The 18481-nt window shown below is 51.4% G+C and overlaps 1 protein-coding gene across 9 annotated transcripts in view; it reads right to left on the reverse strand.

Annotated features, from left to right (window-relative positions):
- Nucleotides 1-236: 236 nt before the first annotated feature.
- The window catches only part of FAM193B (family with sequence similarity 193 member B), a 29473-nt gene continuing 11228 nt past the window's right edge, over nucleotides 237-18481 (reverse strand). For 2 of the 9 annotated variants that reach the window (XM_017512882.2, XM_017512884.2), the window contains 8 exons: nucleotides 17491-17725; nucleotides 15975-16362; nucleotides 12685-12886; nucleotides 11527-11766; nucleotides 4658-5678; nucleotides 4430-4505; nucleotides 2450-2547; nucleotides 237-628 (listed from right to left, as the gene is read on the reverse strand). In XM_017512882.2, the coding sequence (XP_017368371.1) occupies nucleotides 2451-2547; nucleotides 4430-4505; nucleotides 4658-5678; nucleotides 11527-11766; nucleotides 12685-12886; nucleotides 15975-16362; nucleotides 17491-17725 (2259 nt within the window). In that variant the 3' untranslated portion in view covers nucleotides 237-628; nucleotide 2450. Of the gene's footprint in view, nucleotides 629-2449; nucleotides 2548-4429; nucleotides 4506-4657; nucleotides 5679-11526; nucleotides 11767-12192; nucleotides 12437-12684; nucleotides 12887-15974; nucleotides 16363-17490; nucleotides 17726-18481 lie in introns of those variants that run through there. The other 7 variants (XM_037732884.1, XM_037732885.1, XM_017512883.2 and 4 more) reach the window with 7 other exon arrangements.

Consider the following 18481-nt stretch of genomic DNA (forward strand, 5'->3'; position numbering starts at 1 on the left):
TCCCAACAGGAGAAAAGGGCACAGATGCCAGAGTCATACCAGTCTGTGTTCAACCCTAATTGGCCAGACTGAGTTCAGCTGAGTCACTTTCCTATTGACTTCAGTTTCCTCATCTGTAAAATGGGACAATAGTACTGAACTGCTGATGGATGGCACATGCTAAGGCAGAGCCCATGCTTCTGAGCACACCCTCAACTCCCTCCCCACCCAGACCAGCAAATCACCAACATGTCAACTCTGTGTCCAAATGTTACTTTATCTTTCAGCATGAAAGATCTTCACAGTATCAAAAGTAAAGAATTGGAAAAAAATAAAATAAAAACAAAAACAAAAAACCGAACACAAAGAGAGCAGTGTCGGGCCAGCAGTACCATCAGCCCCGGCCCTTAGGCCAGCCCAGTCCGCAGGCTCTGAGTGTGGAGGCTGCGTAGCACCAGGAAGCGGCTCTGCTGAGGTCAAGGGGCCCCAGCACAGTGTGGCATCCGTTCAGCTTTTGGTTGGTCCAGGATGTTGGGGAGCAGACAGGGTCTTAGGTGGGTAGGTGGAGCACATGGAGGGAAAAACTGTAGGCCTTCAGCTGGCAGTCAGAGCCTCAGGACACCCTGAAGAAGCTCAGCCTGGGCAGGGCCTGAGAAAGAAAAAAAGAGCAGGATCACAGTAAGCAACAGCTCATGCTCCAGCCTTCCTGTGCCATTTGGTTCCCCATGGGTCTTTGGTGGCAGAAACAGCTGGCTATTTTTGTTCCCTGGGCTGAAAATGTTGAACAGATTCCCTGGATCACCTGTAGCAGAGGATGAAGGTTAATGGGTTGGGGGACATAGCCCCAGTCCTGGGATCCTGAGAAGATGTGGGACAATCTAGTAGATCCAGCCTCTGGTACTTGGTGTCTATCGGCAGCTGCTGGGAAGCCAGCTGTGCAACTGTGCTCTTGCCTCTGACTCTAGGTGCACAGCCGGGAGAAGGGTGGAGAGGGTCAAAGGAGAGCATTTACTAGGGGGTGGGGAGAGTGGCATCTCCTATCTTGGAAAAGAGACCAGACAAGGTGAAAAAGAGTCAAGAGGAAGGAGATGATTGCATTTGATTTCCTGGATGACAGAACTGGGCTTGTGGGAGGAGATGCAATCTCTTTTTCTCTCAGTAGGGATAACAGATGAAGTGCTTGGGGTTCCTGCTGCTCCTGGTTCCCATGAAGGTGGAGAAGAGAGGTGGGAGGGCACCTTGGCTCTGGAAGACACTTCTGGGGCTTATGGGCATCTTAATTTGGCAAAGGGGGCTGACTAAGCATAGCCCCCTCAGAGCAGAGGAGGATTAAAGTGAGTGTAAGGAAGACGATCTGGACTCTGGAGCAGCACAGAGGTCACAGGGAGCCCCAGCTCTGAAGGCTACCCTGGCTGCAGGCTCTCTGGGCTGCCCTGGGGAGCTGAGGGTCCAGGAAGTCTGCTGCTTAGGCCCAGAGAGGAGCTGCTTTGGCAATGGAAAGAGGAAAAAGACAGGTGGGGCCATCAGAGGGGAAGTGAGTTGTTTGTGAGCTCAGCTGCCTGCCTCAGCCTTACTGTCTCCAGAACAGCTGTGTGGTTGCCAGCCAGAAAAGGCCTGACCCCAGGGGTGCAGCTGAGGGTTGAGATATGAAACTGCAGAGCCACTTGGCCCCCAGCCCAGCCCAGGGCCTGCCTGTTAGCTGCCCCTCTCTTCATCAATAGGATTCCCGGCTCAATGCCGTTTCCAGGCTTCTGTTCCCAGTCCAGATCATCATCTGATACATCAGTTTCAGACAAAAGGACCTGTGTGGGTGGCTGGGAGGGGATGCCAAAGCCATGTGGCAGCCAGGTCTCCTCTTCTTGGAGGCAGTGTGGCTACCAATATCCTCATGGAACTTGTACTGCTTCGGGGAGCCCCTATTAACTCCTCCATGCCTAAATGACCTACAAACTGTCAGACCTACAAGATGGCTGTCCTCTATGATGTGCACTCAGGGCCAGCCCCTTCTTACACTGCTTCAGCTGGGAAGCACCTTGGTAGCCTACATTTGAGGAGTCCAGGCCAGGAAGTAGGACTTGACGCAAGGTATGATAACATAAGGGGTGATGGCAGCCCTATGAGTCCAACAGCTACCTGGGCACTTTTGAAAGCAGCTGGTAAGACCCTGGTGGTGATACCCTAGGGGATGGCAGTCCAGGAAGGGGCCCTTCAGGAACATGGGCAGGAGGGCCCAGGGAGGAGGAACAGAAGAACAGAGGCCTACAGCTGAGTGGTTGTAGGAGGAGATGGGGCCTAGACCTTTGGAGACTGTAGCCAGTTGTGCCATTGCTGTGGAAGTGCAGAAGCCAGGGCCCCCATGCCCAAAGTCCAACTCCCTCTGCCCCAGAGCACAGAATAGTCTGGCGGGGGCATAGAAGGTGGCCAAGCACAGGCAGAGGCAGTGCATGTTTAACACTTGGGGTCTGTGTACCTCACTGAGCTGTGCTGGGAGTGGTTTTCTTGAGGCTGAAGTTGGTCCAGTTCACAGCAACTTTCTGACGAGTTTGCTTTGCAGAATCCAAACAGAACCTGTTGGGTTTGAGGGACACAAGAGGACAATCAGAGGTTCCCTCCCTTCCTCACTGGACTCCTAAGGTACCATGTCCCCATCACTAAGAAACCAGGTTCTCTACACAACCTCTTTGGCTTTCAGGTATTAGGGTTTAGCAGGCATAGGAGCTTTGCTGGCTTGGGGGCTTCTGGACTGGGCCCAGGGGACAACGTATGAAGACAGTGATTCCAGTTCCCTCCTCAACTGGTATTTGACTTTCTAGCTCTGCTGGGCTGGCTTCCATCATTCCCTTAAGTACAGCTGTCCCTCTGAATCTGCAGCGGATTAGTTCCAGGACCTCCCCAGATACAGAAATCTGCAGATGCACAAGTTCTTTATATAAAATGATGTAGTATTTGCATATAACCTACACAGCTCTTCCCATATACTTTATCTTTTTTTTTTTTTTTTTTTTTAAAGAGATGGGGTTGCACTATATTGACCAGGCTGGTCTCAAACTCCTGAGGTCAAGTGATCCTCCCACCTTGGCCTTCCAAAGTGCTGATCCCAGGCGTGAGCCACTGTACCTGGCCTTCCCATATACTTTAAGTCATCTCTAGATTACTTAAAGACCTTAAATGCTATATAGTTATTACATTTTTATTTATTTATTTTTGAGACAGTCTTGCTCTATTGCCCAGGCTGGAGTGTGATGGCACAATCCTGGCTCACTGCAACCTCTGACTCCCAGGTATAAGTGATTCTTCTACCCCAGCCTCTTGAGTAGCTTGGATCACAGGCATGCACCACCATGCCCAACTAATTTTTGTATTTTTAGTAGAGATGTGGTTTTACCATGTTGGCCAGGCTGGTCTTGAACTCTGGACCTCAAGTATCTTGGGTTATCTGCCTGCCCTGGCCTCCCAAAGTGCTGAAATTATAGGTGTAAGCCACGGCCTGTAAAAATACCTTTTTTTTTTTGAGATGGAGTCCCACTCTGTGGCCCAAGCTGGAGTGCAATGGCACAATCTCAGCTCACTGCAGCCTCTCTCCCAGGTTTCAGTGATCCTCCTGCCCCAGCCTCCCGAGTATAGCTGGGATTACAGGCATGTGCCACCAGGCCTAGCTAATTTTTGTATTTTTAGTAGAGACAGGGATTCACCATGTTGGTCAGGCTGGTCTCCAACTCTTGACCTCAGGTGATCTGCCTGCTTCGGCCTCCCAAAGTGCTAGGGTTAGAGGTGTGAGCTACTGTGCCTGACCAAAAATACCAATTTAAAAAAAATTCACATTATTTAGTAATGTATTGCTATTTTTGTGCTTTTTTTCTTGAATATTTTTCATCCGCAGATGCAGAACCTGCAGATATGGAGGGTGACCGTATGCTGTGTTTCTTTCACCCTAATCTTTTGTACTCACTGGCCCACCCAGCATAAATACTTTTTCATTTTATCTGGCCAACTCATTCTTACTTCAGGTTTCAGCCTGGTTACCACCTCTCATGGGAAGGCCTCCTGGCCAGCCCCCACCCCTTCTATCCTTCCCAACCCCATGGCATTTATCAGTAGGCTGGGTGTTCACGGCCATCTAGACTGCTTCATTGACCTCAGCCCAGGCAAAGCAGAGAATGTGCAAGTGAAGATACAAAGCAAACAAAGCTGGAAAAAGCCCTGGTTCTTGGAGCCTGACATGCCTCCTCCTCTCTGTCTCTTGTACCTTCCTAGATGTGCCATCCCGCTCAGTGGCTCTGAGTTTTCAGCAGGCAGGCTGGTGGGAGAGGGCTGAGAAGGGCGGCAAGCCTCCCCAAGGGGTCAGGGGCAAGGGAGCAGGCCTTTCTGAGGCCTGAAGCACAACATGGGGCTTGAGTGTGGGCAGGACCTGGAGTCCTCCACAGTGGGAGAGCAGGCAGCCCACACCTACCTCTTAAAGTACTCCACCTCTCGGTCAGTCTCATCCATCTCCACCCCGTCCATGTCCTTGGGCAGGAACACATCGTCTAGGAAGACACAGCCAGGAGGGCTCAGTGCCCATGGCTAGGCCTCTGGGGTTATGGTCTGGGGGCAGCGTTGCCTACACACAAAGGCTGCCCCTCCACCCCGTGGCCTGGCTGGGGTAGGGGGTCAGCCACTCGGTTCCTGGTGCACTCACCCAAGGAGGAGGCTGGCTTCTCCTGCTTGTTGCGGCTCCGGCGGCTGCGGCCCTTGCCCTGGGGCAAGCTCTGTGGCCTTGCTGGGCCTGGGGGCTGCAGAGACTCCTGCTCCAGAGGCCGTGCCTTGGCCTCGCCTGGCCAGTTTCGCCAGGAGCTGCCCTTTTCCTTCTCAGTTTTGGGGCTGCCGGCCCAACCTGGTCCTGGCCGGCTCCCCCGGCTCCCCTCTCCAGCCTCGGCATAGCTGCCTACTTTGGGAGGCTCTGGGATCTTGCCTGCCTGCTTGGGGCCAGCAATCTGGCCCTTGGCAGTGGGAGCCTCTAGGCTGGCTGGGGGCTGGGGGGCTGGGCTTGCTTCGCTCTTCTTGGCTTGACTGCCCTGCCTCTTGCCCTTCCGCGGCTTCCCACCTGAGGCCACAGGCTCAGGCAGCTCCTGCTTGCAACTGGGAATATCCTTTGAGCTTGGCTCCTCAGAGCTGGGGTAACTTGGCTTGGGTGTCTTGACCCAGATCACCCGGGACAGGTTGGGCACGGTGTTGAGTCTCCTGACGAGCCCGTTCTCAGGGACGATACCGGGAGGGGGGCCCCTCACCTCGGTCCATGGTGGGTGGGGGCCTCTCATTTCCGTCCATGGTAGGGCTGGCTCGCCTGGAGCTTGTAACGTGTGGTTCTGGGGGGAGGCCAAAGTCAAAGGGGACAGGTCAAGGTTGATGTCAGGCTGCTGCTCTGCCAAGCCACTGAGGTTTGAGGGGGGTAGACTCTGAGGCTCGGGCTCAGCAGCTCCCTCCTTAGAGAAGCCATTGCTGTCCATGCTGAGCTCACACACACTGAAGCTGGCACGGATGGAGTCCTTGACAGTGTTTTTGATCTCCTGCAGACGGCTGCTCAGGAAGCTGTTGACCCGATCCAGTTCCTGGTCAGGCCACTCCAAGAACTTCTCCCTGGCAGGCCTTGGCTCCCGGCTTCCAGAAACACGATTTGCCTGCTTTAGAGCTTCTGCTGCCAACTGGGCCTTCTCCTTTTCCTGTCAAGACAAGAGGCAGTTTCAGCAGGGGCCTGTCAACTTCTAGGCACAATGTGATACCTGACCTATCAACCTGGGGCCCAGCTTTGCCACGAACTTGCTGGAGGCAAAGCCTTAAAATCCTAGCCTGCTTACCTACCCTGCAGGAGTGAGGGCAAAATGCAGCCACACAGGTGCTGTCCTGGCGGCAGGGGTACAGTCACACCCACAGAGGGCAGGGTTTTTACAGCTTGTCCACCCAGAGCCCCAGTCTCAGTGCACTCATCTGCACAATGGGGACAATAATTCCGAAGTAAAGCCAAAGTGGGAATGCATGTGAAGAAGAATGCTACTAGAGAGGCATTCTCTCCACCCCTGCTGGTGGTGGGAAAAAAGCCACACCATCATGGGGTCTTACAGGAGGCAGGTGTGGGGGCAGATGAGACTGCTCTGGTTGGGAGGGCATGTGCCTTCCTGATGCTATGTCTGGGTATTACCAAAGAGGGCAGTGTTCCCGTAGAAAGGCCACTTGCTGCACACTTGGTCTCAAATAATCAAGGCCACACCTACAGTGTGCCCAGTGGCACTGGCCTACACAGCAAGATGTGAGAGCGGCTCCTTTACCCAAGTGAGGCCTCGAAGGCTCAGGGAGGCTGGGCCCTGCCAGTTGGCTTTGATAGAACTGGATCTAGGGAACTGAAATAAGGGCTTGCTACCACCTCAGAGTCAACATAAAGAGGGTGACTCTGTGCCCCGCCAGGCAGGCACTTTGTGAACCCTGGCTTCACAATGGACTATGGTTAATTGTTCTGTGGGACCTTGGACAAATCACTTATTCTCTCTGAACCTTACTTTCCCTATTGGTAAATTAGAAAGAAGAGGTATCTCTACATTCCAGGGTCACTATGAGGACAGCTAAGAGTCTGTGTGGGATCCCTTCCCATGTGCAAAGGTGGGGCTGGGCCTCATAACCCTCAGGGAGCAGCTTGTCCTGCAGCAGCTGCAGCAGCATTTCTAGCTATGGGTAGAGCTCAGAGGCCCTGGGTTTGGACCAATGAGGACCGAGGGCCCTTCAGGTCACTTCCCCCCAGCACCACACAGATTTCACAGAAAAGTTTTGCTGCTAAAAAAAGAAGTCTGACAAATACTGGTGTGGAGGGAGTGACATGGAACAATATACACTCTGGTAGCAAGAGAAGAAAGCACAGAAACATACACTTTCTGCTCTGTATGGTGAGCACTTCACATAGGTATGTCTTTTAATCCTTGCCACTGTCTGCTGCATCATGACCCTCTGTTTATAGGAGAGAAACCTCGACTTTGGAAAGAACAGGAAGTGGCTAGGAAGTAGGAGAGCCAGGACAAAACACCCAGGCCTGTTCTTCTGAAGTTCATATGTTTCTCAATTCCATCTGACCATTTACCAACCATTGAGGCTATGAGGCAGTGGGGTAGGCCCTGTGAGTTTAGTGTACGAGCGATAGTCTCCGCCTCGCTGACTTTAGTCTGCTGGGGGAGACAACAGCAAACAGCCTGTTGAATTGAGAGTGACAGTAATAAGTGCTGCATGGAAGCAAGCACAGGGTGACCTGGGAACCTAGAGGAGGTGCTCCCAACCCAGACTGGGTCACCAGGGTGTGCTTCTCAGAGGCGGCAGGGAACCTGAGCACAGAAGCGGGAGTGGGATCGTCCTGGAGGCAGAGACAAGCATTTTCTAGAGAGAAGGAATGCAAGCAGAAAGGCTGGAAATGGAAAAGCTTCTGGGAATGCAAATCATTCAGAGGTACAGCTGTAGCCCAGATTTTTTAGGGGATGTGGGGGTTGGATGGGGCAGATGGGCAGGAAGGCCAGAAAGGAGAGGCTGATAAAGCTGGCAAGCTGGGCAGGGGCTGATTGTGAAGACCCCTGCAGGCCCTACAGGGTGTGTGCCCAAAGGCAATGTCCAGCCACTGATGGCTTTTAAGGTAGTGGTAGTAGGGTGGAGAGCAGTGGACTGGTCTGAGCTGTCAGCGAGGTGGCATGGATAGGGCTTTTGGTGATGGGTAGGGACAGAGAATGAGAAAAATCAGAAAAACACTGACAACCACTATGGCTGCCATAGCAGCTCCATTGCCCAAGCACTCACACGTGCCAGGCACTCTGCCCAACCTTTCCATGCATCATTCCATTTCATCCTCACAACAATCTATGACTTAGGTTCTGTTATTCTCATTTTATGGATGAAGAAACTGAGGCTTAGAAGTTAAGTGATTTGCCCAAGGTCATACAGCAAGTGTGGCAGAGCCAAGCATCAAACTGAGATCCAGTTCCAGGCACGCTGCTCTGGGTCGCTATGATGCACTCCTCAGGCCAGCACCCAGGGCTCCAGCTCAGGCAACAGGGTGGGAGGCAGTGCCACTGACTAGACAGACAACAGAGAATGGATAGCAGGCCTCTTTGGAGAAAGACTGCAAGCTGAACTTTGGATGTGCAGAATCTGAGATGCCTGTGGGATATGCACAACAAGGAGGTGCCCAGTAGCAGCTGGAGATGTGGATGTGCAGGGCAGGGAGGAAACACTATTTGGCTGTTTCTAGATGGCATCTCTTTCCCAAGGAGATGTCCCTATGAAGGAGGGTCAAGTGGAGGAAGAGGAGCTCACAAAGGAGACAGAAAGGACATCAGAGAGGAAGGTAAGAAATCTGGAGAACATGGCAGTCCCCCTGCCCTTTCCTGCCTGGCTGAGGGACAGAGGAGCCAAAGGCAATGCTTGAGAAGGAGAACAAACACAAAATGCCAGATGTTCTCTAGTGGACTGATATGATGAGAACAGGAGAGGAGAATGGATTTGGCAACAGAAAAGTCACTGGTGACTTTGGAGAGGGTGTGGGTAGAAAACAGTCTGCAGTGAGCTAACTGGAGGGGAAGTGAAGACAGTGAATGCAGACATCATTTTTCAAGAAATGTGGATGTGATGACAGGAAAGAGGCTGGGGAGGGGCTGAGAGAAAGGTAACAGACTTTACTTCCAACAGAGAGTGGTGGACACAATGAAATGTGGATAGGAACAGCAAGGAGGAGAGACTAAGCTATAGCAGGAGGCTGTGGCTGGGCTGAGGGGGTCAAGAAAGTACCACATGGGCCTTAGGCGGGGAAAGGGTGATTCTCATGACAAGGAAGAAAGTATGTTTGCAAGTGGGAATGGCAAGACAGCAGGAGAATCCCTGTACAATGGCTTTTTTCCTTGTTGAAATAGAAAGTGAGGTTATTTGCCAAAAAATAAGGCATGGGCTGCTAAGGCCTACCGGTTTGGGAATGGAGGCCTGACAGAGGGACTGTGGGGAATGGATGTGCTAAGGCACAGGAAGCCCAGGGAACCATGAGAAGCCTGCCTGGCGACATGGGAGCTTGGCAAGCGGAGTCCACATGGCTGGGTGCCACAGATTCACTCACATGCTTTTCTTGAGATGTAGAAAGGGAGAGCCAGGCTGGGGTGGAACCCAGGGCTGCAGTGTTTCTGAGGGGTCTGAAGGAAAGATAGTGGGGCAAGGAATTGAGTACTGGTAAGAGAGTGGGTGATGGGTCAATTTGCCTGCCCTCCTACCAATACTTAGCAATGCTTATTCCATTCAAGTGAGTGAGGAACAGACTGGCCTGGGAAGAAGAGAAAGCATCAGGAGAGTCTTCGGTGGATGTGGAAGAGTGGTACAGAGGTCACAGATGACACAGCCAAGGGTATAGTTTTAAAGGAGCAGGCTAATTGTCTCTCTGCTCCTTTCTCCCACTGCCAACCCATGACTTTACCCTTTGTGTAGACAGAGACACCAAGACAGAAGGAGAGAGAGCCACGGGCTGGCAGTGGGAAAAGGGAGCAGAGAGACACTGGGTTGTGTCCATCTGCTGAGGCAGGAGAGAAGGAGCAGCTGTCATGAAACAGCTACTGGGGGTGGCTGGGCTTTGCTGGACAGCCAGACTGTGAAGTCCAGGAGGTAGGGGGAGACAAGGGAGGAGGCTGCTGTCTACAGAGATAATGACCACAATCTCTGTACACATGATACTGCCACTGCCTATTTATTCCTGCCTGCAGCCCCACGACTAAGTCTGGAAAGGCAGGGCTGCCTGGTTCTGCCTGGGCCTGCCAGACAGGAGCTGTGCAGTGAGCTGTGGGATGAGTGAGCAGAACCTCGAGATATATGAGGTGGGGCAGGAATACAGTGGAAGTTACCCAAGGACGGCTATGAAGGAGAAAGCAGCTGAACTGAGCTTGGAAGGAAAGTTTGTCAGAAGAAAAGGAGAGAGAAGATAACATTATCAGTAAAGGGGAAGAGACATCTGGGCACACAGACTTACGAAAAGCACACCAGATCTGGGAACTGTCGGGTGTGCTCTCTGGGGACCTAACTGGGAACCACTGCCCTAAGAAGCCAGGAAAGGCCAGAGGGACTACTGCAGCCCACTGAACCTTTCTGGCTGGGTGACTCTGCATGGGAGAAAGACACATTCAGAAGGCAGCGGTGGGACCGCTTGGCTCACTACTTCAGGTGGCAGGAGAAGGATCCTGGTTGTCCTTGGGGCTGAAAAAGGATGGTGAATCACTTCTGCTTTCCAAAGCACTAGGGCTGTTTGACCACCCAGGAGCTGGAACTAGCTGGTTGATACACCCAAATCTCTTCGGATGCTGAGCTCCCAAGCGTGTCACTGTGCAGATGCAGTTGGGAGTAGGCAGATGAAGAGGTAATGAAGCCACAAGGGATAAGCCATCAAGCTCCAGGGCTCATCTGGCAGGAGGGCTGCCTGGTAATAGCTCACCGGGTTCCATCCTCAGCCCCGAGGACTGGTTCATTCCCCTGGCTTCAATTACATCTCTGTGCTGGTAAATGCTAGCCCTGCACTTCTCCACTTAGATGTCTCACGGGAACCTTCGAGTCAACATGCCTCAACTGAGTTCACTGTCTTCTGCAAATCCATCCTGGCTCAGTGAAAGGCACCACCATCTTGCTGGTCACCAAGCAAACACCTGGGAGACATCCCTGCCTCCATCTCCCTCTCCTGCCATCAGATCAATGGCCCATCACTTCAGCTTCCTCTGAAAATCCCTCTCTTCTTCTCTGGCCCCAACATCAGTCATCTCTCCCTTGGCCTGCATTTCCTGCCTGAGGCATCGAACTTGAGGTCTTCCTGCCTGGAACCCTCCAAGCTACCTTCCATTTGGCCATGCTATAATCTTAGGATGCAGGTGTGACCAAGTGCATTCTTTGATTAAAACCCTCAGTGACTTCTCTCACCCGTAGGATAAAGCCAAAGCTCTTCTGCAGGGCCTTGGAGGCCCTCCCTCAACAACACTGTCCATCCCGCCTCTCTTCTGCTCAGTTTTGGCTGTCAAGCTCCTGTGGAATGTGCCGTGCCTGCTGCCAGGAGAGCCCTCCTCAGGAGTCTGTACTCAGTCAGCCTCTTGTAAAGCCATTTCCAGGCAGGATGGGGGACTTCCCTCATCCCAGTACTTGTCACATGCTAATATGCTTGTCCAGTTTTGTGTCAGTCTCCCCACTGGACTCAGCTTCTCCTGGGTGAAAACTTAACTGTGTCACACACTTTGGCTGCCAGTATTTGTAGAAGTGTTTGCTGAACGAATAAATGACTGACTGAAGCAAGTCCTCGGCTTGGAGGAATCCAGCAAGCAGCTTCTCAGGCCAGGACACTTTTTCCTCCAGTTATTTGCCCCCAGGCTCCCTGACCCTGATGCCTCCCAAACTCATTCAGACCTTCCCAGAAAAGTAAGTCAAGCTGAGGCCGTTGGCAGCCAGCATTATTCATGCCCCAGAAGTCCTGGGGGTTGGGGTGAGGGTCCTCAGGGACGAGAGATGGCAGAGCTGGGCTCCCCCTACACCCACCTTCTTTTTCAGCTTGTGCCGGGCCCGCTTGGCGGCCCTGGTGCTGTTGGGGACTTTGGGCTCCGTGCTGTTGATGAATTCCAGCAGCTCATCCACATCTCGGTGGTCCACGGCGGGCTCCCCAGGGATCCCGCCCAGGGCGCCCCCCTTCATGGGCAGCTCCTCTTTCCGCCTGGTCAGCCTCGAGCGGAGCTTCTCCCGGATCTCAGTATAATTCCGACTCGTCGGGGCAGCGGGTGGCTGGGGGAGGGGGAGGTGCTGACATTACACCCTGGGCCTGGGAGGCCCATAGCACTCCCACCCGCTGGCACCAAGTATGTGATGAGAAGCAAGACAACTGTTCTACCATTAGCCACCAAGGCCACATGGCTTCACCCTCTCAGCCAGACTGAACCCAGGCAGCAGTGGGTGAAGGGACTGGGAGGGAACAGGGTAGAACTGGGCAAATAATTGACTGGGGAGCCAGGAAAGCAAGTTGGAACCCGGGCTTTATCACTGGGAAGCTGTATGACCTTGGGCAAGTCACTGAGTCTTTGTGAGCCTCAATTTTGTCATTTCTAAAACAAGGATAATAACCCCTAGCTCAAAGGTGACTAGCAATTTAATTACTTTCATTTCTTCTATCCTCAGCTGCTCTACCCTAACCGGCAGCCCTCTCCTCTTCACCTTATGAGACTTCTGCACTGCTTCCTCCCCCTGGCCAGAGCCAGCATGCCCTCTGATCTGAGCCTCCTTCCTGGCGCCGTCTGTGCTCACGGCCTGTCCCTCGGCTGGCTGTCACACTTGGGGGACTGAGAGCCTTTTTGCTTCCACTCTGCCTTCATCACGCCCAAGCGTTCACTTCTCTGGGATTACACACGTATACATACTCATCAGAATCATAGCTCTCTGCCATTTCCTTTCCTTTCGCCTAAGGAAAAAAAGTCAATCTTAAGAGAAACCACAAGAAGAGCAAAGGTAGCAAAATGTTTAAAAACCCCTACCTCACAAATGTGCTGTGAGACTCAAGCGAGCGGACGCAGGTGCGAGGACTCACACAGCCCCAGTGTGGTTGGTATTTACCACCATGAGCAAGGGGGCCTCTGGGGAGAGCAGGGTGCTCCTTTTGCTCACCTTGGCTGGCCCCCAGCCCTCTCTGGCCTGGGCAGGCTCACTCACCGCATTGTGGCCGAAGAACTCACAGTAGCAGCAGTCACAGAACTTCCCATCTCTCTGGTGGGTAGAGGACGAGGTGCAGGAGCTTCGCTCAGAGCTGCTATCCTCTTCCTCACCCAGCCCCTCATCTGCTTCACAGGGCTGGGGCAGCTGGCAAGCCAGGCCACTGTGTGCAAACTTGTGCCCCTTGCACCCAGGATCCCTGCTGATGGGGAGGAAGGCCCAGAGGTGAGGGAGAGTGACACAGGAGGCCAGGAAGCATCCCAACCACCACCTGCTGTCCAGACCACCCTTCACTTGCCCCACTCCACAAAGAGCCTAGGCAGTCCAACTGCATTGCACCTCTCACCAGAACAGGGTGAACACCCGCACTGTCCCTCAGGGCCCATCCCAAACACAAATGTGGCTCTTCTGGAAAGAAGAGGCCCCATGCCTCCCCTGCCTGCACCCACCATGCACCCCTTCTCAGGCTACTGAGCACACCTCACTCTATCCTCCGCTTATTGTGTGTCACTGTCATGGTGTGTGTGTGTGTGTGTGTGCATCTATCTCTTAAACTAGACTGCACATCTCAAGGCCAGGGGCTGTCTCACTTCTATTTTTGGGTCCCAGTATATAGTATAACAACCTTGTACACAGCAAGTGCTCAATAAATAGGTCTGAACCCAGTAGTGGGCTGATGGCTCCTCTGGAAAACCAGACTATCCACGAGGTCAGTCTCCTTCCACTTTCTAAGGTGCTTCTTGGTCGAGTCTGGTGCTCTGGAGCAGTGGGTGGAGCTGCCTTAACCACAGGGCACAGAGTTGAGGAAAAGCAAGTAACTTCTGGGCCACAGATTATAAGAGCCACTGTTTGTGCTAGGTTCTGGATTCGGCACATTATTTCTAACCATCCCCCAAATCCTGCAATATAAGTGTCATTATCCCCACTTTGCAGTGGTGGAGAGTGAAGCTGAAAACTTGAATGATTTGTCCAACTGGTGGCCAGGACTCAAGGATGCAAACAGACCCTGACAATGATGCACAATGAACAGGAGGATAAAGTGAGGAATGCACAGGCCCTGAGAAGGGATGAATGGTGGGTACAGGTAGGGGAGACGCAGGGAACTCAAGCCCCCATTTCTCTCTATGCAAAATTCATACTCTCTCCACTGTACTGTTCTGCCTCTGAATTTCAGGAAGCACTGGGATATCTTGTAATATAGACTATTTTCCCAGGGTAAGAATGAGACATATGCCTGAAACATCCCATAATTTGAGCCAGGAAGAGCTGAACCCTTAGGCTGGGTCATGAGCAGCTGAAGCACCCATTGGGCTGGTCCCAACACTGGGGTGAGGATAAGGTGGCAAGGGAACTGAGAGCAAGGACGGAGCTCAAGGAGCTGTGTGCCCAGCTTCCAGGGCAGTCCAAAGCAGCCCTCTCTGCTGCTAGAAAGGATGCTAAACAAGGGACAAGGATTAAAAAAGATGGTGGGAGGAATCATCATCAATGGTGCTTACAGAAGTTTATTCCAAACTGACCATTCGTTATCTATTGCATTAGCAAAATTGATTTTATTTTTGAGACAGGCTCTCACTTTGTTGCCCAGGGTAGAGTTCAGTGGCATGATGTCAGCTCACTGCAGCCTATACCTCCCAGGCTAAAAGGGATCCTCCTACCTCATTCCCAGCAACCTGAGTAGCTGGAACTAGAGGCATGTACAGCATGCCCTACTAATTTTTAAATTTTTTATAGAGACAGGGTCTCATTATGATGCCCCTGCTAGTCTCCAACTCCTGGGTTCAAGGAATCTTTCCACCTTGGCCTCCCAAAGTGCTGGGATTATAGGCATGAGCTAGCATACCACGCTGCAAAAATGATTTTAGAAAAATTAAAATAGTGTGCCTGAGAATATGGAAAAACCAGCACTCACTGGAGATTGCATCAATTTGGAGAGCCCTTTGGATAGCAGTTTTTCAATGTGTATTAAGAACCCTCAAAAAGAACACAAAACACACAAAAAAACACCTAAACAGCCTTTAACTGATAACTTTTTTCATTCGGAGAACTTGATTCCAATGAGAAAAATCCAAAAGAGGAAAATGCTTTAAGCAAATACATCTTTAGAGACACTGTTGGTAATGTTAAAATGTTAAAATAACCTAAATGCTCAGCGACTGGGGAACAATAACATGAATTGCAGTCGATGTTCTCCAGTCTTTGAAGCTAGGTGCTGAGAACACCACAGGAATACAAACATGCTGAGGAGGGAACACAAAGTGAACACTGGCGGGCAGCAGACTGTGCAGACACTGTCAACCCAGCATGTGCAAGGCACAGGAGACTTTCCAATAGGAAAATATAATACACAATAAACACAGATCTGAGTTATAACATAAAAGTACACATCTTCACCAAAGAATTCTCTTTCAAATATATGTTAATATAACCTTTCTTAGTAGAGCTACTTCTAAGAATCTCCCTAAAGGACATGATTTCTCATTCAAACAGATTTAGGTGCAGGGATGGTTATTACAGTCTCATTCATCATGGTTAAAAAACTGGAAATGCCTACATGTCCAGGAATAGAGGGAATGACAAAGTATGCTTGCGCTATACAGTAAGACATTATATGGCCATTGAAAAGTTTCTTGAAGAATTTTAACTGGGGAAATGATCACGACGTAATGTTCAAAAATTACTATACAAAAGGTATATCAAATATCTAATTATGTTATTTATATACAGAAACGTCATGGTGAAAATATACTACAGTGGTAGAATTTAGGTTGTGAGGACATTTTTTTCCTTATACATTTCTGAATTGTTCCAAGTTAAAGACAAAACAAAACAAAATACAAAACAAGCAAACCCACATACTAGTTGTTTTTTTTTTAAGCTCTGTCATACAAGCTGGAGTGCAGTGGCATGATCAATGCTCACTGCAACCTCAAACTCCTGGGTTCAAGCAATCCTGCTGCCTCAGCGTCCTGAGAAGGTAGAACTACAGTTGCATGTCATCACGCCCAGGTAATTTTCAAAACTTTTTGTAGAGAGGGGGTCTCGCCACGTTGCCTAGGCTGGTCTCAAACCCCTAGGCTCAAGTGATCTTCCTGCCTAGGCCTCCCAAAGCGCTAAGAGTATAGGTGTGAGCCACTGTGCCTGGCCAAAACACATACTTCTTTACAATTGGAAAAATAATGAAAGAAAATACATAGTCTATTCTTTAATTTCCACCTCAAAGTTACCTAAAAATTTTCCAAAATTCTGAGTTCAAGTGGGCAGAGTGTTTGCCCTTCATGCAGCACACTTACCTGTGAGTGCTAGGGAGTGGCTGAGAGCTCGGGGGTGGGAGGAGAGGCCCACTGCAGTGCCCACCACAGTGCCCGCTGCAGGGGTGGCTGCACCCCGAGAATGGCGGGGGCATCTTCAGGAGCGGCATGCTGGTGGAGGGCAGATGGGAGCTCTGACATGGTCCTGGAGTGTGGGGGGTGGAGGCAGCAGCGACAGGGCACTCTGAAGCCTGGGCAGGGAAAGGTGCTGCCGGGGTGGTGGGCAGCAGGTGTGGGTGGGGTGGGGAACCAAAGGAGCTGGGGAGAGACGGGATTAGAGATGCTGGCTGGGGGTGGTGGCCAGTGGGGCTGTTAGGGGGAGCAGTGAGGTCTGAGTGCTGGTGGTGCTCCGACATGGGGAAAGCCTCACCTGTGGGCAGAGGGAGGAGAAAGGGGTCAGAATGAGAGCCCATACCTGGGAAGGAAAGCCCATAGGCTCACTGCCACAGCATCCTGCTTCTGTGACCAGAGGGCAGAGCATCCCAGCACAGGTGACCCTGGAGCTAGAGAGAATTCTGTGTGGGCAGCAACACAGCTAAGCAGGCTCAAGGAGTCCAGGCCCAAGCAAGAAGATACTAGGAATGCTGATTCCACAGAAGGCCCCATGCCTTTTCTGTAGCATGAGCAGGGTATATGTATTCTGTCTCTCAGGGTCTCCCTAGGATCTGCTTGTACACAGGTGCTCTCCTCAGGCCTGGAGGATGACCTGCAGAAGCCAGGGAAGCAGCAGGCCCAGGCTCTGCCCCTGTGCCATGTGTACCAAAGCAGCAGGGCATGCCAGACCCTTGAGGGCCCTAGATTTCACAGAAGTGGGAAAAAGGTTCTGATGACTCTCTAGCTTATGTACCAAAATAAATGGAATTACGTACTGCTCAACACTCATAATTCTGGGGGCGGCACCATTTTGAAGTTCTCAGCCCCTTCATTTAGAAGTATGACAGTAAGTCATATTTATATATAAACCAATAACTCAAGAGTTTTGTCTCTGGGTCTCTTAAGAGTTATTTCGGAATCTAAAGAACACTTACACAGCTGCTACGTTGGCTAATAATCATTTTGGTGTACACTGCCAATCTCTTGGGCATTTAAGTGCAGCACTTTGATATCTAACCCTTAGGTGGGGAAATCGAGGCCTCGGAAGATAAGGTTGCCCAGGTCCTCTGTGGTGCTGCAGGGGTCAGGTGATCTAAGTCTTAACAATTCCACTTTCTACTCAGATGGGCCTCATCGGGTGCCCTCTTGATCCAATGTGAACTATCAGAGCCAGTGACAACTTTGAGAGGCAGTTTTTCTATTAGCAGTATTTTTCAAGTTCGGAGTTGTGGGGAAAAGAGTTCCAGAGATAGTCAAGGTCTAAGCTGCCCCTGCTTCAACCAGAACAGTTCCACTTTTGCTTATTTTAGTAACCAGTCTTATGATTTGTTTGAACAAAGTGGATAGGAAAACACAGCTGTCCACATTTATAGGGTCTGGCTCTCTCCCGAGCCTGGAGACTTACCGGGGATGGTAGGAGGACTCCCAAGAGAGCTGTCTGGCATGGCCCCACTGGAGTGTGGGGAATTCCAGAGGCCCGAGAGCTTATGTGCCGATAGGAACGAGCTAGGATCCCAGTCTCCTGAGTTCCCATGGCAGGAAGAGGAGGACGAGGATGAGGATGATGATGAGGAAGAGGAGGAGGAATGAGAGTCATCTCCACAAGACTGTGATTTGCAGGATGTGTGTGACAAGGAGATCTGGAGAAGGGGGAGGAAAAAGGCTCATGGTCAAACAGCAAACATCGGAGCTGACCCTATACTGCCTCAGCTTTTCCTGAGGGAGCCCCTTCTCCTCCAGGCCACTGAGCCATAGCAAAAACACAATGAACACAACTCTAGCTACAAGAACAAATGAGGGCCAGGACTTTGCTGGGAAAGGGCTGTGGTGGTCCCACTTATATGAAGTATGTGGAGACTTGGGAGAGAGATTCTGCTAGGGGCAAAGACTGCCTGTGAACTGCAAGTCTTTAGGGAGTAGAGAGTTGCCAATAACAGAAAGGGCCTTTGGGCCAGGAGTCCTGAAGCTAAACTGATCCTGGGTAAAAGGGAAGATCTGCAGGGACATGAGAAACGAGGGAAGTCTGGCCATTGTGATTCATGAGACAGCAGACTTAGATGGCTCCCAAGTGTCTGTCCTTCTAACTAGAGCACATTTCAGACCCTCAAACTGATCTCCGTCCTTTATATTGTACTGGTTGGTTTTCAAGCTGCCACAGAGCCAAAGGCAGCAGGCTCATGATCTACCAGTACTTATGGGTGGATCCTCATCCTGTGCACCAACTACCCTGAGGGACTGACAGGTGGGCTGCCAGAAGTTTCTCTTCTTCCCCCAAATCTGAACTTGAGCTGCCAATGCTGTCAGTGCAGCTCAGCCATTTCTCAGTGCCTGGGGATGGGGGCTGCCCAAGAAAAGCCACCTGAGGACAGGGAACAGCCTGACTTCCTTGGGGAGGC

Source organism: Cebus imitator, unplaced genomic scaffold (assembly GCF_001604975.1).
Source record: "Cebus imitator isolate Cc_AM_T3 unplaced genomic scaffold, Cebus_imitator-1.0 Scaffold478, whole genome shotgun sequence".
NCBI classification, from domain to species: Eukaryota; Metazoa; Chordata; class Mammalia; order Primates; family Cebidae; genus Cebus; species Cebus imitator.